Genomic DNA, 25563 nt, shown 5'->3' on the forward strand with positions numbered 1-25563 from the left:
TGTAGAAAAAACATGAATGTTAAAATCATTATAAAATACAGAGCCAGCTTCATGGGAGCTGTGTGGAAGGGCCTGTGACTGACAGGAGCCCTAAGTTGTAGAGCTCAGTGTAGTATATTTTCATGGGGCCCAAAATCCTTGACAGTGCCCCCCCGAGATGGGATTGGCTCCTCAATTTACACACTGCCATCACCTCAAAAAAAATATAACCCCCTTCTACTAAAAGTAAAATTTTAGTTTGCAAGCTAGCCGCTACATGTTCTTAACAAGTATGTAGACTGTAGGCTACGCTCAGAATGACTTGTCTAAAGCCGCCAGCAGCGTTACACCTCTGCGAGTCCTTTGGCTTATCCTCTGGATTTGACTGAGGTTTGCCATAGACTTTAACGAACTGAGGTATTTGTGCCATGCACAACAAACCTTCCTTCTTGACTGCCTTCATACTTGAGAAAAAATGTCAAACACTCCTTGTCCACAGGGCAAGACGGAACATTAGTACTAACCTTAATATACATTTGTTTGTTTTACAGAAAGTTAAAGGCAGTGGAATCTTTGCCGATGAGGGAGCAGGCAGTACATATACATGGTGCATTCGAACGGGACATGTGGTGCCACTGTTTCTTCTTTTCTCTTATTTGTATGAGCTGAATGCAATAAAAAATTTACAAATTTACAAATTTGAAAAAAAGAAATGCCAATTAACCCACCTGTTCGGAGGATAAGGACTTAACACAGTAGAGCTTCAGCCGATGTGGCATCGAGAGACAGCAGACACGCTCTGAGAAAAGCTAAAAGCTAACAGCTGCAAGCCATCATGGCTTAAGAGTGATGAGGGCAAATTGTGCGCTTTCAGACTCCGATCACTGCATGGCACAGGATTCAAACAGGATTAGATTCAGAGCCCTGGTTTAATTAAAGAGCCCTAAAGTTTTGAAAAGTGCTTGGTCACACATGTACGTTTTAAAGTAACTAATATATAAAGAATGAACATTATGAGGTGTTTGGATTGAGCAGTATGATGATCACCACCTAGACTTAAATAGGCCATTAAAACGTCTCTCTGGCCCAACGTTGACAGAATAAGTGTAGATACAGTGGAAAATGCACTGAAGTGTTTAAAAGCTGCCACACTGGTTGTCTGAAAGAGGAAGTCCAACAAGTCTGGCTGAGCATCAGTAACCCCAATCACTCACCCAAAAGAACACATTTGCACAAAAAACATAATAAATAAAATACTAAATTCTAACCAATATAAAAATGATGCATTTTGTGAGAATTGGTATTGTTGCTCTTGGGCTCCCTCTACAGTTGTGAGAATCACCCTCATGGACAGCTGTACACATGCATTTGTTGACAAACTAAGAAACACAGAAGCATATGGACTGAGATAGTAGAGATGCTGCTTTAACTCCCTCCCCCAGTATCCACTTTTTTGGTAACCCTATGGTAACGCTTTCCACCTAAAACTGGCCTAGTCACGCCCAAAGCTCCACTGTACGGTGTTTTTCCACACCTAAAATCACCTGGCATCTCATTTTAATTTCCTTCCGTTTTATTCCTACCCGTCTTTCTGAGAGAAGGCCATGATTTAACAGAAGCTCTCACAGGAAACAAGCTGATATGATGTTGTAACATTGTTCCTCTGCCTGCAGTCATGCTTAGTTTGAGCCAGGCCCCTGTAACCACACACTTCTCCTTTTTTTTTTATGAGTGGCATAGTCCATCAGCGTGAGAAACGAAAAGTATATATAAGGCAGATACCATACTGAGCATCGAAAAGGCACTATAGCATTTCACATTTATTTTTTACAATTTAATCCCCATTGAAAAATGACAGTTCTGTAAAGTAAACTCTTTTGTAACCTTATAAACTGCCTTTAAGCAAAGGGAGAAGACCATCAGGAATAGAGTCACATGCCCTGACGTGAATACTTTAATACAAGGAGCTTCAATAAAGCTAACAAAGCTCAAACAACAGAGCTAATAAGGCAGACATGGGCTAGACAGAGTCAGAAACAGAAAAAAAAATTATGCAAACAAACAAACAAACAAACAAAAACAATAAGCAACGATAGCCGCTCAGTAAACCCCAGCATGTTGGCAACACTTTGGAAAAAAGGAAGGTCGGTCACTGAACAGGTGTTTATACAAACACAGGGATTAAAAACAGGTGAGACACATCAGTATTCAGGTGAACGAGAACGGGGATTGGCTCTATGATTGGCTAAGGTGCATGGTGGTATCATGAAGCAGGGGATTCTGGGAGTTCAGCAGGTTGAGGGATACAGAGGGAGACATGACACGCTAGTGCTAACTTCCATGAGGCCCTGAGCAAAGCTTGACTTGGGGCCCCCTTCCTTACCTAAACCGCTAAACTGCATCCTTTAGCAACGTAATGTTAAACTTTCACTCCCACCTTTTTAATCCTCCTTCTGATCACCTGCTGTTAAACACAGTGTTCTCCCAGGAGTTCTTCTATTACATGCTGTCAGTTTACACAACAGTCTGTAGTGTTACTCAGAATTCTGCAGGTGAAGACGCCTTGTTGTTGAGAGTGGTCAGCAGAAAGGCTACAGTTACTGTGGTGAGCAGAAAAGCATCTCAAAACACCACATGTTGAACCTTGAGGCGGATGAGCTACAACAGCAGAAGACCACGTCGGCTTTCACTTCTGTCAGCCAAGAACAGAAAGCTGCGGCTGCAGTGGCTCAGCACAGGCTCACAAACGCTGGACTGTTGTGGACTGGGAATCATTGACTACCCTGATGAATCTCAATTTCTGCTGAGGCATGCAGATGGTAGGGCTAGAATTTGGCACCAGAGCATGAATCCATGGACCCAACAGTCTGGGCTGGTGGCGGTGGCGTAATGGTGTGGGGTGTGGGTTTGGACATCACAGCCTGAGTGTAGAAACCCAAATGGCTTAAACCTTTGCATATAGTGCTGTATTAAGGGTTCATCATTTCATAGGGGCGTATGGAGCCATTTCAGATTCAGATGATCACTGCTGCACCAAAAATAACCTAGCCCAGTGTAATACTCGATGTGACATGATCTGTATATTAGGAAATCCTGCACTCTTTACTTTTTTGAGTGTAACGGATAATGGGCTTCAGCGACACACCTCTCAGCGACACACCACTGTTCAAATAAATACAAGTATTTATTTATTTATTAAATCTGGTATCACAAATATGTCCTCTGTAGATCAGAAAATCATGCTAATAAAAAAAGTGCAAAGAGCACACATTTAATTGGCTGAGATGCACTTTCTGAGCACTTCATTAGGAACACCTGTACACATATTAACAATCAACAATAAAAATTTAGAAATCTCAGGCTCCGTCTATATATATATATATATATATATATATATATATATATATATATATATATTTATTTAAATTTATTTTTTATTTTTAAGTAATTTTAAAATGTTTCCGGGCACACAGAGACGTAAACGCGTGCACAAGCGTGCTAGCCCTGTATGCGGAGAAAATACACCACGAGGAAAGCAAATACAGAGGCTTCGTCCAAAAAAACGCACTGCTCCCTATGTAGTGCACTACACAAGTCATTAGAATTTACACATTCTAAAGCTAAATAGAGCAGGATAAAATTGTAATAGACCAGTATTTACATTTACTCATATGTTAAAAACCTGAACTCTAGCGCTATCTACCTGTATACGTCATTTTATGACTTCGGTAGTTCACTATATAGGGAGTAAGGCATTTATTTGAGATTCCGCCAGAAACGAGCCTGCGTTGTGACGTTAGTGTTTTCGAAAAGCTCCGTTTTCAGCGTTTCGTGAGGACTGGAGGCCAAAACACAGACAATCGTTTATCGTGATTTTGAGCGTTTCGTGATTGTTGGTGCCAGAAGGTCTGGTCTGAGAAGTTCAAGAACTCTTGGGAAATCTCCTGTGAGGGAAGAAATGCTCCCAGTATTTTGTGGAATCCATGCCACGAAGACCTGAAGCTGTTCTGAAGAAATGGAGGCCTTACCCGGCGTTAGTACACTGTTCCTAATAAAGTGCCTGGTGAGTATTACATGTTTAATGCATTAGACATTAGACTTTCTAATGATGACATTATGTACAGTATGAACAGAATAAACTCCCAAAAAACAGTATAGTACAATATATCAATTACAAAAATACATCAATTAACTACATCCAAAAATGTAAGGAATGCTTTAAAAACAGAAAAGAAAGAAGAGGTGTTATTAATGAATCTCATGTAACTTTGGTTTCTCTACAGAATAAGCGGTAAGTATTGTTAAAGTGTTGAAAATGAAATTGAAAGATTGCAAACTTGAGCCACTTTTTTTTTGTCTCGAAAATGCTCCCGCTGTGCAACTTGTTTTTCAGCAATCCCTGATGCTTAGGTACTGTTCCGAGTACAAACAGGTCTGATGGCTGATAGAGTATAAAAATATGCTTAAACTGAAGGATGAAGTATTCACAGTGGAATGTGCTGGCCAGACAGTAATGCTAGCAGCAATCACTGCTGCAGAGAAAGGGCAAATACTGTACGACACCAAAAACTACCCCAGAGTTAACTGCTTTAGCTAACACTGGGTGAAACTGAGCATCCAGCGCGTATACGGTATGTTTGAAGCCAGCAGTGCAGCATTTAGGGACACATTTATAAAAAAAATAAAAAAAAATAAAAAAAAACCTAAACACAAATTTATACAATTTTCTTTTTACACATATTTGATCAGACAAGACGTTGTTTGGTGTCTGAAGTTTGCTTCTTCGCTTTGACACTGCAAATGCAAAGGCTAGATAGTTGCAACTCCATTGTACGTGAGCTAGCTAGCTAGCTACTTAAGGCAAGGTAGAAGCCGTTACCTGTTAGCTAGCTAGCTAGCTACATTAGCCTAAAGCTAAAGCAGTAAACATGTGCAGGCAGATCGTTTAAGACGATTTGTAAAATAATTTTTTTGTTAAACTATTCCTTGAAGATGCTCAGAAGGCAAAATTTTAAGTGCTGGATTTAATCCCTGAGCTCGGCAAGCAGCCAACTTTGGGCCCTTGAGCAAGGCCCTTCATCCTCTCTGCTCCCTGGATGCTGTAGCAGTGGCTGCCCACTGCTCCGGACATGTGTGCTCACTGTCACTGTGTGTGTTTCATCACTAGTGTGTGTTCACTGCACAGATGGGTTAAAGGCATGTGCCAATTTTTTTCCAACGCAACGCAAATAGTGAATATGGTTGTCTTGACGTGTAAGATCATGTAGACCCGACTGATAGACTGGTCAGTCTCTCGGGCAGCATTCATGGCTCTCGATGCGAAAAAAAACAAACAAACAAAAAAACAGCCTTCGCTCTCAATGAGAATATGACGTCTCTGGTCATAAAGGCAGCACTTGGCACAGCTGGGCTGGAAACCCACAATACATATGCATGTTATACAAATGCATGTTAATAGGGGATTCTGCTGATTTTACAACATTTCTGCATAACTCCTAATTCATTCAGGGTGGTTTGGTATGAAATGCACTGTAGAAGCTTACCGTAGTGTTTACTATGGTGGTGATGGGAATCAGACTTCTCACGAGTGTAGTGCATCTAAAAAGGTGCTACATGCATTGGATAAGAATGTGTTGCCTGATGCTTTGAAGAGATGTTGTTTTGTCACAAATATTTTTTCTTAAAAGCAGTAATGGCAGAAAAGTATATGCTAATTTTGCAGTGAGTGGGTTTGTACAGTAAACAGAATGGCTGTATATTTGGTTATACCTATAAAAAAAAAAAGCCTTCATGTGGTAACAAGCAAGTTACCTAGGATTAATCAACTCCAATAAATACTTTCAATCAAATAGTGGTTCATTCAAAGTATGTATTAGAGTTTAATGAACCCAGTTCAATTGCTCCAGTCATTATTTGAACCCCTGGTTCTCATCTGCAAGTACATACGTTCTCTACAATGAACCGTTCCACACCAGACCACTCTGAATGACTTTGTTTACATCTCAGTGAACTCATTCATAATGTACAAATAAAAGTAGGTGGATATATTTATTATATATAGTAGGTATATTTTCCCCTTTTTAAATATTTACAAAATATATATAGTAACTGGTCTATGAAAAATGCAATCTGTGACTTGTTGGTGAGAAGCATACACATGTGGTTTTGCCTTAAAAACATCTAAGGCACTTAGGTGCTTAAAATAGGATTTAAAAAACATGGTACTTGGTTAAAGGTTTCACTGAAGTTTCGAACATTTCGCAAAGCTGACAGTTCATCTGACCCGCATCTTACCCACAAAGGTCCAGCACAGCTGCAGGTTTTCATTCAAAACATGCTGGAGGTCAGCCCTTAATCAGCTGGTGTCAGTCTTTAAACTGATGATGATGATGATGATGATAATGAGGAGGAGGATTATGGTATGGTGAGGTGAGCTCCAGCTTGGTTGGAGTAATAGCCTGCTGCCACACCAGCCCTTTGCAGATGAGCTTGGTGATCCCTGGCTTAAAGCATGGAAGCAGTAACAGACAGACTACCCTATATACCTTATGCATGCCTGTTATCTACCGCTATCAACTGGACCACTGACTGAACGAGGCCTCTGAATTGTAACAGAGTTAAAGTAAGAAAAGCCAAGTACTGTTAGTTTGTTGAGAGAGTCTGAAGTAGTTGTTATTTGGAATAAAATTAGTAGTGGGCATCTGTAATGGTAAAATCCACCACATTCACTCTGGTTAAAACTCGTTTGGCATGGCGACCCAAACTTCAGCATTGGCTTGAACTTCCCATATGAAACCACGACGTCCGCTGAACTCCTCACTCTCCCTTCACGTGTGAAAGTGGTCCACAAACGATCAGCATGATGATCAATAAATGGAGTAAAAATTGAGTCTATATACAGTGGGTGGAAAGTTTTGACGCGCCACCCACAGTAAAATGAAACCGCTGCGTTGTCCAACTCTTCAGTGATTGGCCCAAGTGCTGTAGTTCTCTCCTCTCCTTGTCAAAAGGTGCTTAATGATTGTCGGAAGCAAACACTAAAAAGAGAGGAGACGGACAATGAGAGAGATTAATTAATGGCTCCTATACAAATGTTATTACTGACTGTGATTGTTGATTATGGTTCATGATTCTAAAAATCTCAAACACACACACACACACACACACACACACACACACAACTGCCTCTACTGCAAAAAACAAGAAGAAAACATCATATGTCATATGCACAATGTTGAGCTACATCCAAATCGGGCAGGTCGCGCAAATCAGAAAGCGAATGGACCATAATGCAGTCTGTCTCAAAGCTCTAGCAAACGAGGCCATGAAGCTAGCTAAGCTACACTATATGGACCAAAGTATTGAGACACCTGCTTTTTTGGACACATGGCCGTTAATTGCATTCAGCAACAAGAGCATTAGTGAGGTCAGGATGTTCGATGATCCCCACCCCACCCCTCACTCTTCCCAAAAGTACTGGATGGAGCACCATCGTTCCAGAGGACACAGTTCCACTACTCCACAGCTCAATGCTGGGGGGCTTTATTCACCTCTAGCCCATTCCTGGCATTAGGCACAGTGCCAATAGGTTCATGTTTATTTGCTCCAGACAGTCCTATTCTATTGGCAGTACATCTCTACAGGGACTAGAGAAGCACTGTGTGTGTGCACCCATTTGTACACCTGTGTCAGCAGTGGGTGCAGCTTAAAATAGCTGAATGCAAGGGGTGTCTAAAAACATTTGGATATAGTGTACATTTGGTAGAAAGCATGAGTAGCAGGTAGAAGGATGAGTGGCGAGTCTGGATGCTATTGGCAGCCCAGCAGAAGCATAAATGGCCGCACAACACTGGTGAGGATTTTGCACTCCCATAAAATAAATATGATGGGTATAAAATTTAAACAGTCTGTAAATACATCTGTAAAAAAGAAACCTGTGGAGGTCTGCAGGTCTGTTCTTTGAGAACCTCTGCTCTACAGCAGTGGTTTTCAAACTTGTTGGCTGCGGCCCCCTAGTGGGCTTTTGGGGTACTGCTAGGACGCCACTGACCAAATTATTTGAAACGGGAGAAATAAAACGCTGGGGACAGTCCATGCCCTTTCTATAGGTAAGTGTGATTGCTGCAAATTTTAATACTGTTGTAAGAGCTGGACTGTCAATATAATCAGAAATTCTAGATAAAAAAGGAATAATAATATATAAAATAATTGTTATAACTACCGTGTAAGGATGACGTTACGTTTTTCACTCATCTTTACACCTATGTAATGTAACATGACAATCAACGAGATTTAATTTGACATACAGCTGGGAATATATAGAAATACTGTTATAATAATAATAAATATTGTTGTGAACGTTAGTCACAATTTATTAAAATTGTATTGTAAAATTTATAAGCTTGTTGATTAGCCTGGTAAAACCAACACAGCTTGCTAGTTATGTTTACTTTGGGGGTATTTTTCCCTTTTTCATCATATGCACTTTCCATCTGTTATGAATAAACTTAACAAGCAAAGGTTTTTGAAATATGTTTTGGTGTTTATTACATTGTATGATTATACACTGAATCCACATTTGATACATTGATTATTGTGTTATATTTGTTATATGTACAATGCATCCAATTTTACCTGTTGAGGACAACTTATTAAATGTATTTTTGGCTACAACCTTAACTCAGGTATGCTTCCAAAGACAGTGTACAGTTACAGTCCTGTTTATAACTGAAGACTTGATCTTAAGCTTTGAATAACTGACTGATTATTATCTTGTCTGATTATTAATGAAATAATGTGCCATATGCCACAAAATTTCTATGATTGCGGTTACTGTTGCGGTCACACACCCTTACACTTTTAGTCATAATGTGAATCAGGCAGTTATTCTTTACATTGTGTGGACCAACAGAAATGCTCCAAAATGTAACTTTTTACAGTAACTTCCATTGAAAGTTTGAAAGGTTTTTTCCTTCTCCTGTAAAGTTGTCAATTTGGAGATAAGCGTTTTTTCCGTGACCATGATGGGCTCTCACCCGTGCTGGCAACTGTAAGTGATAATCAGCGAACCTGAATCTGACGTAGATATTCTGTTAGGGCTTTTCTCAAGGACAATTTTAGGAAAATACTTAGGAAGGTGTGAATGAAGCCTATTGTTAAGTTAAATAATAGAGCATCTGTCTGAACAACCAGCAATACCAGGATGTGGCAATGGCTGCAAGGGGCTTGAGTGGATATTTAGGGCTTGATGATGAATTCTCTGTGGAGCTTACTGCAACAAGACCGTTGGTTGAGACAGATATAGAAAGCTTACTTCTCTCACGCAGGCCCTGCCCAAAGCTGTGGTAGAGACGGTACAGGCCCCAGAACAGCACACTTTTAATGGTCACTGAAACCACACAGCCTGTTATGGCGGCAGCCTCCAAGGTGTAGGTCTTACTTTCACCCCACTGCGAAATGATCTGTGGAGGAAGGGAAATATTTTCTTACCACAATATGACATCACACACACACACACATACACACATACACCCCCCCTTATATACACCACCAGCCATCCACCCTTATAGTGTAACAAGATATGATATAAAAAGACCTTTACACAGCTAAACAAGCAAACTATCAGACAGGCAGACAAACCACAAGACAGGAACACAAACAGTCGACAAAACAGATGTACAAGACGTGTAGGCAAATGTTAACATGGGAATAAGATCAAATAACTTGGATATGTTTATATATATATATATATATATATATATATATATATATATATATATGTTCTTAGACTGTGAGAGTTCAGAATGTCAGCCTATTAAAAAGATCGGTTGAATTACTAGAATGAACATGTTAGTTCCTACATATGGAAAATAACAGCTTTTTAATGTCTTGCCACAGTTATTATTATTGCATTTTCCAGGTAGGATTTTTTTTCCCGTGATGGTTGTAAAGGATATATTACAAATAGCCTACATAAGAAAATTGTAAGAATATGTTTCAATGACTTTCTTAAGAGAATATATCTATGTCTTGATAAGAGATCCATATCTTATTTTTTGTTTACACACTAAGGTGCATTATTCAGTAACTACAGGGATGTCTGTACAAACTGGTGATGCTATTCCCTGCTCATAGAAGTCTGTAATAACACCTTCTACCTGCTTGCAATCCACATGTGTTTTAAGACATCAAGGACATTCTTATGAACTTCTTAGTGTCTTTAGATTCTTTTTTGATTTTCCTTAGAAAAGTATTTGTGAATCTGGCCCCAGGTGTCTTTGGGGCTGTTAAAACCTTCCATGAATGTGTTTTGTTTTTGGATCGTATCCGTTTACACCTTTCACTAACTACACTGCATCCCCAAGTGGAACCAGGTGAGATCTGATTTCTTTACCATGCAAAAAGGTGAAGCATAGACTGTAAAATATTGGTGGGGAAAAAAACTAAAATAAATTTTAAACCAGGCAAAACCCAAAGATGACACGAAAGGTTATTTGAGCAATGCTATTTTTTTGTAATGGAGATGTACAAGTGTGAAGAACCCTTTGTAGCGCTTTTTATTTTGAAGAGTGAAGGTGTAAACAGCCTCTTGGATTTTTGTAAAGAATTATAAAATATGGTCATGGTCAATATAGGTCATTATAAGCCGACATCTAATCAGATTCATATCAGTGAAAAATAAACATACACTGTTGCCACAGCTGTGCTGATTCATCTTTGTGCAGGAAACAGTATTCCCTAGTACCCACATCGTGTAGAGCGGGATTGCAGAGGCCAGAGAGTAACAATGCTTGATACTTCTCAACTTTCTCTCAGCTTCATTATTTTTTTTGTTCTACACTTTCCCTTTGAATTGTTGAAGGCTTTAAACTAGTCAATGTAAGGCACTGCTTGTTTACTGTTTGCTAAATCACTGCCTCACTGTACATTCTTTTGGCCTGCTGAAGTAAATGATGACATTGTATTTTCTGTTGTTGAGCAACTGCGTATCCTGTCTGTTTACTAAAAGGTGTGTCCCAAAAAGTTTGTTGGGAATGTGTGGAGAAAAAAAAGCCACTGAACAGTGAAGAAGATGTGGGAAGCAATTCTTTTAGACCATTTAAACCAACTTTTAAAAACTTATGACAATGGTGGGGTGGTCTTCAAGACAAGAGGAGCTGATGAACAATACACTGTTCAAATGAACTGCTTAAAGGTGGTTTGTTGTTACTATGCAGCCAATGTGATCAGAGGAGAGCGATCCCCAGTTCTGAGTCTTCGGGAGGGAGCGATGAGGGGTGAGAGCACCATCTAACCACCCAGAAAGAACACGGCCAATTGTGCTTTCTTAGGCTCTGGCTGCTGATGGCGAAGCAGCTTGACCCACGACCCCAACTTGCAATCCTTGGGCAGTAGTGTCAGTGTCTTAAGCCAGGTTCACACTACATGATTGTATAGTGCCATTTTTTAAGTCGCCAACTGTTTTGGGAGATTGCAGACAAAAGCCTCTGAGGGCAAATTGCGGTTTGCTCTCCACTGGCTCTGTTGCATGCGTGAACTGCTGAAAGGCAAGAGCTTGCAGAGTGATCACCAATGCCTCAACAACCATCTAGCAGATTCTTTCTTGCAAATGGTAGGGTGAATTGCCATAATTTGAAAACTATATATTTGTATTTAAAGCATCTGGGATGGCCTGTGATTAAAACCCTCATGACATCTCAAAGATCAGGGTGGAGTCAACTTCAAACACAAAGCACTTTGAGGCTAATTTACCCTGGGTAATATTCCTGTCCTGGCTTGCATGCACTTTTGTGATCTATCCTCAGGTTCTGAATAAGGACACAGTTGTTCGGGTGTTGCTGCACAGTAGAAAGGTGCACCACCACTCCAGTCTGTCAAATCTTTTGCAGTCAAACAGGGCTTTTGATTTAGAAATCATACAATAAACGTTTTACATTTACAGTAAAAGACATTTCGTCCAGGGGTTTCCAAACTTTTGCATGCACTTTTGCATAAGTAAAGTTACATTTGTGTAAACTAGTATCCACAACAGCAATAATTACGTGTTAACATTGTGGCATGAACATTTCTGCTTGTCTAACTCTACCTGGATACAGACAACACACATTGTTTACAGCAAGATGTATTTGTGTCCACTTCCCAATGGGTTTCTTTTTTTTTTCGTGATCTGAAGGCTGAATCTGATCACAATGCGTTCAGGGCGTGTGTACACCTGGCTATGCGTTTTAACTGGTCAGTTGTTAATGCTAGGTGTAATGCAGACACGTTAACAGTTATTTTCGACGGTCAGCATTTGAAGGGAAAAAGGCGGCCACTTTACCGAGTAAAGAAGGTAAATGAAATATGCCAACTGTGGCAGGTTCTGGAGGAAAAAAATCCAAACCAGGAGCTTTGCTTCTTTCAAGACCTGAAAAGAAGAGAGAAGCAGATCACATATTAGCAGACAGTGGTGATTTGCTGGGAACAAATGATATCACTCCAGTCCCAGTCCTCTATTGTCCCTGTATAAATGGTCTTAAATGTTAAATGGTCCTAAATGGTTTTAATCAGCTGAATATGAAGTTGAGTCTTTTATGAAATCTAAACAATAATGGAAAAATTACTGTGTTGTGTACAGTTATTGTTACTGAGAGCTATGTCTGCACCCAAAGCAAAGGGGAAATTACGCAGATACTTTTATCCTGTATGAAACAGTCAGTTAAATCCCTTACAGATTACAGGCTTTTTACACAACAAGCAACAAATCCCTCCCTGCTCATCCTGTCAGAACTCGGCACAGCTTTTCACGTGATGGGTGGAAAAAAAATTACTTGCTAAGCATATGTATTATTAATCATTAAGTTATTTAATGCACCTATATTGTTAGTTCTATAATAATAATACTTTGTGTAATGTATTTGTTTAATATATACATTATATTATGCAATACCAAATTGTTATTTAGTATGTATCATTTTTGTGTTGTTATTATTATTATTATTATTGTTATTGTTGTTGTTGTTGTTGCCTCCTAAACCTACACTGGTCCACCTCTATTGTAGATAAGTGTCAGATAATTTTTAATGTAAATATTGTTTTTAGTATGTATAATTTATTTGTTTAATGATACGTAGTAGTAGTAGTAGTAGTAGTAGTAGTAGTAGTATTCCACCGTTTCATGCCTGTAGAACAAGCAGATCACTTCCTCCTGCCTTCCCCAGAATTAGTAGTCTCTGGTGTTTGACAGCTAAACTGCAGACAAAACCCGTACAGTACTGCGAATAACAAACTAGTCAGGTTAGTTGATTATGTAGCACTTTGAGTTCTGAAGATTTTGGAAAATTCATCCTGTCCTTGGAATCGCTTTCCAGTGAGTCAACTCCCAGATTAGGGGCTTTTCACACTGCAAGCAACAGATCACTCTCCACTCCTCCTGTCGGAACACAGCACAGCTTTTGCAGCGCTCTTGCCTGTTTGCTCACCTTTTTTTGTAAATAAGTAGGGACACTTGATTGGTCATTGACATCTCCCCGAAATCCCTCTCTTTAGTGCCCTTCAAAACTTGGAATAATGTTTCATTTTTTTGCCATTTTATGTGCAATAGCAACTATCACAAAGCAGGTTTAATTCCTTTAACCTAGACAACAAAAAAGGTCACATTCATAACACTTTATGATAAATTATATGAGTTATATAAGGATGTAAATACTGATAGACCTGTGTTTATGAAAGATATTGTGAAAGATACTGTGTCTATATGCTAATGATTTTTATTATTAGTTATTAGCCTTGAGATGTGACCGAGTTCTAAGTATCAGAATGTGCAGAAGTGTATCTCTGTAGAAGATGTTGATTTTGTTAATGAACATTTACTACATATTTGACCAGGGGTGCCCTTTTGAGCCTTGTGTAACATAAGCACATGCTGGTTGTGTAATAACAACAAGAGTTTAGTATGCATAATTTAAAGTTCCTTAAAATGTAAGTTTTTGTTCCTTCATATCATGCCTTCATGCCACCTTCTTTCCTCCTGCCTCCCCCAGTATTAGCGCCTTCTGGCGTTTGGGTGCTGAAGTACAAAAAAAATCGCCAGGACTTCATAAATAACGAACAGGTTGGTGTAATCGTTAATTGTCAAGTGAGTTTAGGGAGCACTTTAATGTCACTTAAAACACTGCACTAAAAACCAAAAAAACTAAATAAGTGAATGCAGGAAATGATGTAAAAGTATTTAGACTCACAGCAATGGCTCCAGTGGCAGCAGTGAGGCAGGCCCATACCAGCCCAATTCCCAGAATGACGGTATGGAAGTAGGACACAGAGGTGCCTGAAGTCAGGATTAGGATGCACAGGCATAGCTGGTGAACAGGGGAGATAAACTTGATTTCTTGATTTTTTTTTTTTGAAGAACAACATATTTACATTTTTACCTTTTATGCCAAGTAGGTCCACCAGGCCTCCACAAGTACTGGAAGCCTATTGTATGCCCCGTCATAGCATTCATGACTTGCCTTAAACTGTGTTGAGCTTTCTGAAGTCTAGGTATACATTCTTAAAGTGATATATAAATAATTGTAGTGGTGTTCATATATTTAAAACGTTGAATCGTGTTGATCACAATATTCTCTGAATAATTCTAATTGACCGCAAGTTAAAATGCTAGCTAGCATGGCCTTGTCCTTTTGGGTGGGGGAACATGTAAATGTGTATGCCTAAAAAATCTGTCTAGAGGGATCTGTTTTTATTTTTCTGAAAATATCTCTGTGAAGTTTTAAGAACTTTAGCATCGAACATGATGAGCCACAGAAGCTTTAATAGAGATGCTTCAATGGATGGATCTGTCACTAAGATGGATTAAGTGAGCTAAGAGGAGCAGCTGTGTGGGTGTGTGTATGTGGGAGAGAGATGGGGAGATATGAGGGAGGGTAAGAGAATATAAGTTTATTATGAGATTTAATCCATATTTCAGCATAAATAAAGTTGGGTTTACATCGCTAAATAACACCACTAATTTGTCATTAGGCCTACGGGAGGAAGTTGGGGCCAAAGTTGGTAGAATGATTATTGCGTTAACCGATTTTTCTTTTTTTTTAAACAAATTAGTTTGCAGATTGATCTTGTGCGTTTGTGTGTGTGTGTGTGATATAACACAGATATAAACTTGAGAAAATAGACAGAAGTGCAGGATCATGCCACTGTGTTTGGTTGAGTTGATTGTAGTTACTAGTAAAATCACCTGGGCCTGAAGATCAAAGGTCACCATGGAGAAGCAAAGGTTCAGTATGAAGTACTGCTCCTGTAGACTCTCCAAAGCTCCACCCACACGGAAGGCCATCATGTTTGGCGTTCGGATCAGGAGCAAGCCGCAGATCACGTGCAGCAAACCCACACACAGGATACACACAAAGCGTACCTGCAAAGTGCAACATACAAACAGTGAGCATCCAACAATACCATACACACAGAGCAGTCAAACATTTACCAGACCAATAAATTGCTAATGAGCTCATAACGTCCTGTGCTATCTAGCTGATCATTGACCTGAGCGAACTGTCACTGAGCTGAAATACTTTATATTCACTGTCGTTCAAAAGTTTGGAAGCAGTGTTTAAATAATAATAAAAAAAACAGATCCTATTTGGTTGCAGATTAATGGATACAATGATGCTAATATGCAAATATTCACAGGTTTCAGATCATTCATAGGAAAATAAGAACCTGGGAAAAAAATAGGACATTGTAAGACGGTCCAAAATAATGACTGTATGATAAAGCTGTAGAACATCATGAACAGAGTTAGAGTAAAATAAAACTTTTGCACTGATCTACACCATTACTTTAAAACCACCTGCCTTATGTTGTTTAGGTCCCCTCCTACAAACAAAACTGCTCTGACTCTTTGAGGCATGGACTCCACAAGACCTCTGAAGGGGTCCTGTGGTATCTGGTGCTAAGATGTTGTCAGCAGATTGTTTAATTGTTACATGATGTTGCATTTCTACCCTAAAATAGCAGCTTCAAAATCAATCTGATGCCCCACTGACGTCCAATAGGCAGAGGGGCAGCTCTGTTGTTGCCACACCATAATTGGCACCCTGCTAACTCCAAAACCACTGAGCTGTACGCTAATTGTGTTAGTGGTGTAGATGAGATGGGGTGTTCAGGTGTTTCTGAGAAAATCCTCCCAGTGCTAATAGATGGTAGTAAGGGACGGGGGGAACCTAGGGGATGTTCCTCTTATGTTCTGAGTAAAAAATAAGTTCACATCCCTTACAGAGACACACTGTAGCATTTCTATTGGTCCATTCATCATAAAAAAAAAATAAATAAATAAAATGTAAAGAACTGGTTAATTCACATCAAAAAGTGAAAAAATGGAAGTGGAAACCCAAGACACATTTAAACCAAATGCAGGAGGTGGTCTGAGATGCATTTGAGCCACGTGTTACTGCCGTGTTAATGCATTCAACAACCAAAACCCCTCCCATTGCAACTGAAACACCAGTGATAACTGCTGCGCAACCAGCAAATCTGCATATGCTGTGTCCCACACAGCAATCAGATTTCAGTCTAAGTGGGGACTCATTCGACTAATGAGTGTAAATGCATGAGGCTTAAATCGTATCAGGATACAATCCAGATACTAGTCACATTAAGTGAACGGGTGTAAATAGAGTCTTGGTGTCAGAGACATTCATATCTTCATCACTATAATCCACCCACTTTACTGAACATCACATTTAATTTGGATAGTTTGATTAGATGAATTAAGGATTAGAGTTAAAAGAATCAAAGTTATCCAAAAACCCAATTTTACTGATACAGAACACACAGAACAGATAAACACTCCTTTTGTGAAGGGTTTCTACATATCGCTGCTGTCCAGTGACAAAACATGTATCTTTATTTCTGTCTGTATTTAGTTTTCTCCATCATTTGAACCCTGTAGCTGCTCTAAATAATGTAAAAAGAAATCTGGATGAGCAGGCCAGCCATCTCCTGTAAAGCCACCATTTTGGACATGCATGTTTTTCTCTGGACAGCGACGATATAACTGTCTCTAAGTGGGGAAAGTAGGAAACAAAAACGCTAGCTCTGACTAAGGCCGACTGACAGTTCAGGAAGTCTGGTGTGAGTAAAGCAGTGATAGTTCCGTTATCAGTTCTTCACAAAGTACTATGCTTTAAAATGAGCTATTTTTTTTACTGAAGCTCTTCTTCACATCTATAAGGCCATTGTCCTTAAACTACTCTCCACTAACACTCCACTACCCTACAGGAAGAAACCCGCAGCTAACAACCTCACATTAGGCTCACATTCAGGCTAGTTTTATTGCAGGGTTGGGTCAAATTCATTTTCCATCCCCCCTTTTTAAATCAGATCCAGCCTTTTTACCACTTGCTACAGGAACTGCACCGCTCTTGAGGGTGGTGTGCAGAGCCCAGCACATCACCGAGGTTCAGCTTTCAAACCTATATTGTATTTTGACAGCCCCATGAACTACTATGCAATGCTAAACTATTTGAAGCCTTGCAAAACGAAAACCCCTTTTGAGGATGTAAGCGGGTGCGGTCTTGCATTATGGGAAATCATATAACAGTGTTGGCTTATTTCTTTCTAAGTGACCTACTTTCTTACACAACACCATCTAACTTTCCGGAGTGTTTCTTTAAGTGAAGCAAGGCCACTGCTCTGATGAACTTATGCAAATGTAAATACAGTAACATTTCTAGGCCCTTTTCTCCAACTTCTGCTTTTGTAGTTTCTGGACGGTTCCTGCTGCTATTGTTAGACAGTGGAGTAACTTCACACTTCCACCTGTTATAGCTGGATAGAAGTTGTGTAACTTTGCTGGGTCCTGTTGTAACTCATGAGCGTCATTTACAATTCGACAAAGAAGTTTGATAGTTTGACAGATGTTATAAAGCTGACGTCTAAACAAGAGTGCTACATTTTTAAATGTGTATATACAGTACTATGCAGAACCTTAAAAAGCACTTAAGCACTTTGGGGAAACACTTTGACACTATTTGAAATAGTCCTTTTTAGATGACCTCAGACTCTCGGCAACATATCAACAACATACTATCAGAGATCTCTATTAATGATCTCTATTGATCAATTGGACCACTGTGAAAATGGTCAGCAGCTACAAGTTCCTTGGTTTTCACATCACAGAGGAACTTACATGGGCAGTATAGGGACTGCTCCTCAGGCTGCTAAGGAGATTTTGTATGAACCCCTACATCTTCAGGACGTTCTACACCTGCACTGTGGAGAGCACTCTGACGGGCTGTATCACTACCTGGTATGGGAACTGCACCGCTCTTCAGAGGAAAGTTCTGCAGAGGGTAGTGTGCACAGCCCAGCATATCATCAGGGTTTAGCTTCCAAGTCCTCTGGATTCATACACCCGCCCGAGAAAGTCTAGGAGGATTATTAAAGACTCCATCCACCCAAGCCACTGCCTGTTTTCACAGCTGCCCAGTGGCAGGAGGTACAGAACCATGACCAGAATCAGTGGGTTCTGAAACAGCTACTACCCCAATTAGGCTGCTGAACAGCCAGTAGTATCAGTCCAGTTCATCACAAAGTTATCTCATTGGTCCCATCGCACCTCCACCCCATATAAACATAATTGACTTCTACTGAATTCAGCTGTTTTTCACTTTGAAGTAGAGTACAGATCTGTAGATGTTAACCCGAGAAATTACTGATCATCTAACAGCTCTAATACAGACCGTCTCAACATCCTCAACCAGCTGTTGTAGACCTGCTGCTGACACCAGTCTGGAAACTTGGAGCTTAACTGAGTTTGAGGGGCCAGGGTCAGGGTTAGGATCTGGTTTTGGGTTAAGGTTAAGGTTAGACTTAGGGCCAAGATGATGATTAGGATTAGTTTTTGGGTTGTGGTTGAGGTCAGGATTAGGGCCAGGATGAGGGTTAGGTTTAGTTTAATGAAAGTAACAAATCAATAATGCATCTATTTAATGTCAGTGATGCATCAATAAAACATCTTCAGGATATTTACCTTAGTGTATTCAGATGCTTCACTGCTGCTACTGCACTGATATGTTACTGATGTGTTACTGGTGGCCTGTTAAGAGCTTATTAAACATGTACAATGGACCACTCAGAATACAGAGTTTTTTGGTGTTTTTTTTTGTTGTTTTGTTAGGTTTACCTTTTTCAAGAAAATTCCCAGAAAGATATTGGTGAATGAGGGCCATTATTTAAAACAACTTATATGGCCAGTAGGTGTATGTGTTTATGCATGTCAAACACTGCATAACATCACACAAGAGTATTAAAATAGTAGCTTGACAAAACCCCATATGATGTGTCACTTACCCCCAGATGCAGTTGATCAGCCAAGACATGATTTTTGCTTCTTATGATTAAAATGCAAGATGTTAGGCTAATGTTGCTAAATGTCAATCAAATCGCTACATAAACTGGTTTAAAACAAACCAAAAAATGCAAAGTCTAGAGTTGTGTCGAACCCCTAAACACGTCAACCCACCCAGCCAATGTGAAAGGCTTAGCCTGGTGTTGTGGTTCCATACCATTAAAAGTGGGTCGTGGGATTGGAGTACACTGAAGTTGGCCACCGAGCGCACCATGACCACAACCACACTCAGAACAAAGACAATCAGCTCCTGCCTGTTCTCCTGCAGCACCCCTCGTGTGATGTAGTACATGCAGAACACTGGGGGGAAAATCATACACACAAGATATGAGGTCATTTTCAAACAATGCAGAAAGAATAAACGGCAGAGTAAGAGCTCATTTAGTATCAGGTCCATTCAGGCCCTAAAACCAACATCAGAGCGTTCAGCCGAATTGGAAAATGTGTGCTTGGATAGAGGTAAAGAAATGGTTGTGCAAAACTCGTCACCATGGCGCAAGGACACTAGCAAAATCCTAGCAGTCCCTTCAAAAAACCCTTGTAATCACTAGACAAGGCCTATTGCACCACGCAATACCTTTGCAACCACCTAAATTACCATAGCAATCACCTAACCACCATCTAAGCAAACACCTTAACAATAACCTAGAAAAAGCTAGCAATACTACAGCAGATAGCATATCACAGCTGCATGTCTGCCTAGTAACAGCCTAGCAACCATATGGAACAAGTCAAGTCAAGTGGGTTTTATTTTCATTTCAACTACATACAGAGTACACAGTGAAACGAAACAACGTTCCTCCGGGAGCATGGTGCAACATAGACAGTGCATACAAAACACAAGTGCAACACAAACAAGTGCAGACAGACAACACAACACAGTACAGACAGAGAATAATAAATAATTGCTGGTAGTGTGCAAATGCTTTGTGCGTAATAAATATTGAGTCCAGTGAGGTAGTAAAGTTATTAGTGCAAATGCTTTGTGCAAAAATGCTTCTCATTTTATCTGGAGTAAATGGAGAGAGAGAGAGAGAGAGAGAGAGAGAGAGAGAGCAAGAGAGAGAGCATGTAACAGAAAAGACATCAGTTCAGAGTGTTGAGTTGAGAAGTCTGATGGCTTGGGGGAAGAAGCTATTGCAGAGTCTGGTCGTGTTGGACCGGATGCTGCGGTACCTTCTTCCTGATGGCAAGAGGGAGAACAGTCTGTGTGAAGGGTGGGTGGAGTCATCATAATGCTGGTTGCTTTGCGGATGCAGCGGGCAGTGTAAATGTCCATAACGGAGGGGAGAAAGACTCCGATGATCCTCTCAGCTGTCCTCACAATGCATTGGAGGGTCTTGCGGTCAGAGGCTGTGCAGGTCCCAAACCAGGCAGTGATGCAGCTGTCTAGGATGCTCTCTATGGTCCCTCTATAGAAGAGGGTGAGGATGGGTGGAGGGAGACGGGCCTTTCTTAGCTTCCGAAGGAAGTAGAGACGCTGCTGGGCTTTCTTGGCTGTAGAGCTGGTGTTCAGGGACCAGGTGAGGTTCTCCGCTAGGTGGACACCAAGGAACTTGGTGCGCTTAATCTCCACAGAGGAGCCGTTGATGTTGAGCGGAGAGTGGTCTTGTCTTGTTTTCCTGAAGTCAACAACCATTTCCTTGGTCTTCTCTACATTCCAGTGAAGGTTGTTGACTGTACACCAGTCTGTCAGCTGCTGCACCTCCTCTCTGTATGCTGACTTGTCGCCTTTGCTGATGAGACCCAGCACAGTTGTATCATCTGCGAACTTTATGATGCTGTTAGAACTGTGTTTCGCAACACAATCATGAGTCAGCAGGGTGAACAGCAGAGGACTCAGTACACTGCCCTGGGGTGCCCCAGTGTTTATTGTGATGGTGCTGGAGCTACGGTCCCCGAACCGGACTAACTGGGGCCTCCCTGTCAGGAAATCCAGGATCCAGTTGCAGAGGGGGGTGTTGAGGCCCAGCAAGCTTAACTTCCTGGTGAGATTCTGTGGGATGATGGTGTTGAATGCTGAACTGAAGTCTATGAACAGCATTCTGACGTAGGTGTCCTTTTTCTCCAGGTGGGTAAGGGAGAGATGAAGGGTGGTGGTGATGGCATCGTCCGTGGAGCGGTTGGGACGATATGCAAATTGCAGGGGGTCCAATGAAGAGGGCAGTTGGGTCTTGATGTTCCTCATGACTAGCCTCTCGAAGCACTTCATGATGGTGGACAGTCAGACACAACACCTGTTCATCTGGCTTGGGTGTGATCTTGCTCACCAACGTGTTGTTCTGTGCCTCAAAGCGTGCATAAAAGTCGTTCTGGGCATCGGGCAGGAAGGCATCACTGTCACAGGACGGAGGCATTGTCCTGTAGTTTGTGATTTCCTGGATGCCCTGCCACATGCGCCGCGTGTCACCCGTGTCTTCTCTGGGCGTGTGCGCTTTGCCTCTCGGCAAATACAATTTGGCTCTTGCGTTCCTTACTGGGGAATTGCTGAAGCTGCACATTAACTGTATTTATTTATTTATTTAAGAAATGCACTGTTCTTGTTATTACTGTTATTAATAATGTTTTTGCTGTTCTGAGTGTGGTGTAGATGTAAGTTTGTGCAATGTGGAACTGAATGATAATGTAACTGTTGGTCAATTGTGCAATTTCTTCGTAAGACTTTCTTTCACAACGTCTAGCTTCTCAGGGTGGTCTTTCACATAGTGCACAACTGTGCAGAGCAGAAAAAAAAGGAAAGGAAGGTGAACAGCCCTTAAAAAAAAAGTGACAGAGTAAAATAGAATTGGCAAATAGCATTTCTTTGAGATAAATGATGGGGCGAATAACTTTGCCTAAGGTAATTAAACCTAAATCAAAACTATTGTATAGCCATTTAGTTTGCCACCAAAAATCATAATATTAATGAAGTGCGGGCCATAAACATACAGAGTTTAAAGGGTTTATGGGGTTACCTAAATCCCTGATTTCTTTCTAATTAGGTTAAGCTCTCCCTTGTGGGCTAACAATATACAGTTCAGGTCATTTACATACACTCATGATGGACATAAATGCTGTGGCAATATTGGGCTTTCAATCATTTTATTTGAACAGTTCCTTTCAGGGGCAGAATGAGTGTACAACATCTTTGATAGGAAAAAACAAGAATGTGGTTCTGCAAGTTCCAAAATATCAATGCTTGACTACAGCTGGTAACTTCTCTGTGCCCATATTAAAAGTCTTGCTGTCTTGATTGACAGCACTCAAGACTAGTTTAGTTCTGTTGCACTGCTGCAGTCTTGTACATAGGGTGGTCAATCTAGCATGCCCATTATAATATCAGGCCACACCCAGACAGTCATAAATGAGGCCTGATGAGTGAACTGAGCTGGTTCATGCACTGTATTTAGTCATATTTCTAGCTTTGTGGGTTATTTTTCCCCCCAAAAAACATATCAGTATCCAAACACATATTTTATACTGTGTTTCCTGTGATGCATCCTTTTTAGCTCACAGAGAAAGCACCTGTATTCACTCACAGATGCTCACAAGCTGGATGAGGGAGATGGTGAGGTCATCATCGCTGGCTGCTCCCTGACTCTCTTTCTGGATGTTGACCAGAGTGAGGATGAGGAGGGCCAGCAAAGAGCAGAGCGTAAAGCAGAAATACACCTTCACTAGACCCGGAAGCTCCGACCACCGCTTTATCTGGACAGAGGAAAGGGGGTGAAAAAGGGACAAAAGGGATAAAAGAAGTAGACTCTTCTAATGAGTGCGGTGCACCACGCATCATATATACGTACAGGTCCACATGGCGTGGGTAACAGCTCCCTGTGTCGGGGCTGCAGGTTTGGAGAAGGCAGCTCAGTGCTCTCTTGCTGCTGGGACAACACCAGTGGACTGCAAAGTGGAACATGACACATTAAAATTAAGCAATAAGTACTGTTTTAAGATTTGTTTATTATATAAAAACAAGAAAATGTGTAATTAGTTTTGTAACTAACTTTACATTCATTACACATGACATATACTGCTAAATGATATCATATTTGTCACACCTGTCCCTTTGTTTGGTCTGGCCATGTGCTTTAAAGCACATGGCTCTGTTTGTTTGTCATTCCTAGCCCCGCCTGTTCGTCAGTGTGCCCACCTGTGCCTCCTCTGTAGCCATGCCCCCCTTTTTTAGCTCCAGGTATTCCACGTTTGACCTTGTTATAAGTACCCCTTTGTTTCAGTCTTCCTCTGTCTGGTCTTCACATGTTCGCATTGCCTACATTGTTGTTTTGTTAGCCTGGTTGGGTTAGGTTCTGGACTCTTGCCTGGATTTTGGCCAGCTTTTTTCTAACATTTAGGTCTAGGTCACTTGTTATTACTAACCAGCCTCAAGAGGTATAGTCTTACAAGTTAGCTTTAAAGGGAACTTATTTAAAGATTATTATTTAAATACTTGTGATGGAAACAGTAATCTCAAAAAAAAAATTACAAGGGAAGGGGAAAACGGCTTAATGTTCAGAAGAACTTTCAAAGATTTATTCCAAGTCATTTTGGAGAATTTCTATTGGTCCCTTCATTATAAAATTGTGACACAGTGTAAAGAACAACTGCCAGATTCACATTTAGTCAAAAAGTGAAAAACGGAAACAATGGAGATACAAGTGACAATGATGATATTTAATGTTAATAAGGCAAAATAAAAAGTGAAATAGTGGCAAGTGGAAAATGCACAGTCTCAGGCATCAGGAAGCATATCTGTCACCATTTCTCAAAAGGCCTAATACCTTTTAGAGGCAGGGCTGTGAACTCAGAAAGTTATCCCCAGAACCACGCTAAATGTTTTTCTTTACATTCTAACCACTTAATAACACAGAAATGTTACACCATTGTTGTTGTTAGACATACCAAAACACATAGAACACCTTGAGTAGCTTTTTTTTAAAGAAATACTTTGATTTGATAATGATAATAAACCCTTTCATCTATTATTACTAATAATCAAAACAAACAATTATTTCATCAAGCAGTGCTGTTCCCTAACAATAGGCAGTGGTTGCCGAGTAACAAATATTAGATTCAATCAGATTTTAGCACTTAAACTACCCATAGAAAATGAGAATGATTGCTAATGAACTGAAACACAGATCTCATTGTAACAACCAGTTAATAGCACACAGATATACACACACCTCAAAGAAACGCTAACAAATGGATACATACACTAACTGTATGTATATATATATATATATATATATATATATATATATATGTATATAGTATAATCAGCATGACCAACATGACCAAGCTAGTCAACCAGTATTGCCAAGCTTTTAGACAGACCAACTAGTCCTTGAAGGTCAAAGAAAACCACTGGTTAAACTCGTTGGTTTACCAGCATATGGTATGTTTCCGCATTGACAACCAGCTTTTTAACCACCTGGACCACCAAAACCATCTGAAACCAGCCATCAGCAAAAGTCGTGGGGTTAGTCCTGAGCTGGGTTCTTCAGCAGGCCGGATACATAAGCAGGTAGTAGCAGTTATTAACATGGAAAGTTGTAAGTATCAGTTACTAACAGGCTGATAAGTAAGCAGTTACTAAACCAGGCAGCTTCCATCTAGCTGTGTACACTAGCAGTTCACAACGAACATGGTGCGCATCTGTTAGCAATTACTAACAAATCGCCGGGCTAGAGGAAACTGCCCATGCTTGTGAAGCACATCCAAGCTTTCATGAGCTGCAGCCTGTTGATGATTAACTAGCACATGATTCCCTCTCTCTCATCATGACCCAACTCCACCAGCCCGACCTAACCCAGTAACACGCCGTTTGATTAACAGGACATAAAACCGCTCCAGCTTTGTTCATTTAGCCACTGGAATCGCAAAAATCCACAAACTTCCTCCTCCAGATCTCCTGTTTTCATAACTAGCTAGCCAGTGTTTTCAAACCCACTGCTGGCGCCACTACTGTTACTGCCACCCTCAGTCCATCGAGCCGCGAGCCCGGAAACGAGTCCTTTACCCGAAACACTCACCGAATCTCGTCCATTTTGGCCGAGTCTGAAGGGAACGCTTCTTTAGCCTTTCACTCCTCCATCACTTGCTGTTGTCAAAATTCTGCAGTCCAGTTCTTTAGCTACATTTTGGGAAACATGCAGGGAGTGGGCGGGGTTGCGTGCACACGTCATGACGCACCCGTCTGCGCTTGGTGACGCCGCGGC

The 25563-nt window shown here is 40.6% G+C and overlaps 1 protein-coding gene across 1 annotated transcript; it reads right to left on the reverse strand.

Moving 5' to 3' along the window:
- Positions 1-4043: 4043 nt before the first annotated feature.
- LOC140557598 (uncharacterized) lies at positions 4044-25489 on the reverse strand. Its single transcript, XM_072682189.1, has 9 exons — positions 25378-25489; positions 23149-23245; positions 22885-23053; positions 19524-19666; positions 15194-15370; positions 14199-14315; positions 12299-12385; positions 9293-9440; positions 4044-7016 (listed from the first exon to the last, which is right to left on the reverse strand). Exons 1-9 carry the CDS (start codon positions 25389-25391, stop codon positions 6994-6996), a joined length of 975 nt encoding a protein of 324 aa, XP_072538290.1. The 5' UTR covers positions 25392-25489; the 3' UTR covers positions 4044-6993.
- Positions 25490-25563: the final 74 nt, after the last annotated feature.

The sequence above is a fragment of the Salminus brasiliensis genome, chromosome 6 (genome assembly GCF_030463535.1).
Source record: "Salminus brasiliensis chromosome 6, fSalBra1.hap2, whole genome shotgun sequence".
Lineage (NCBI taxonomy): Eukaryota > Metazoa > Chordata > Actinopteri > Characiformes > Bryconidae > Salminus > Salminus brasiliensis.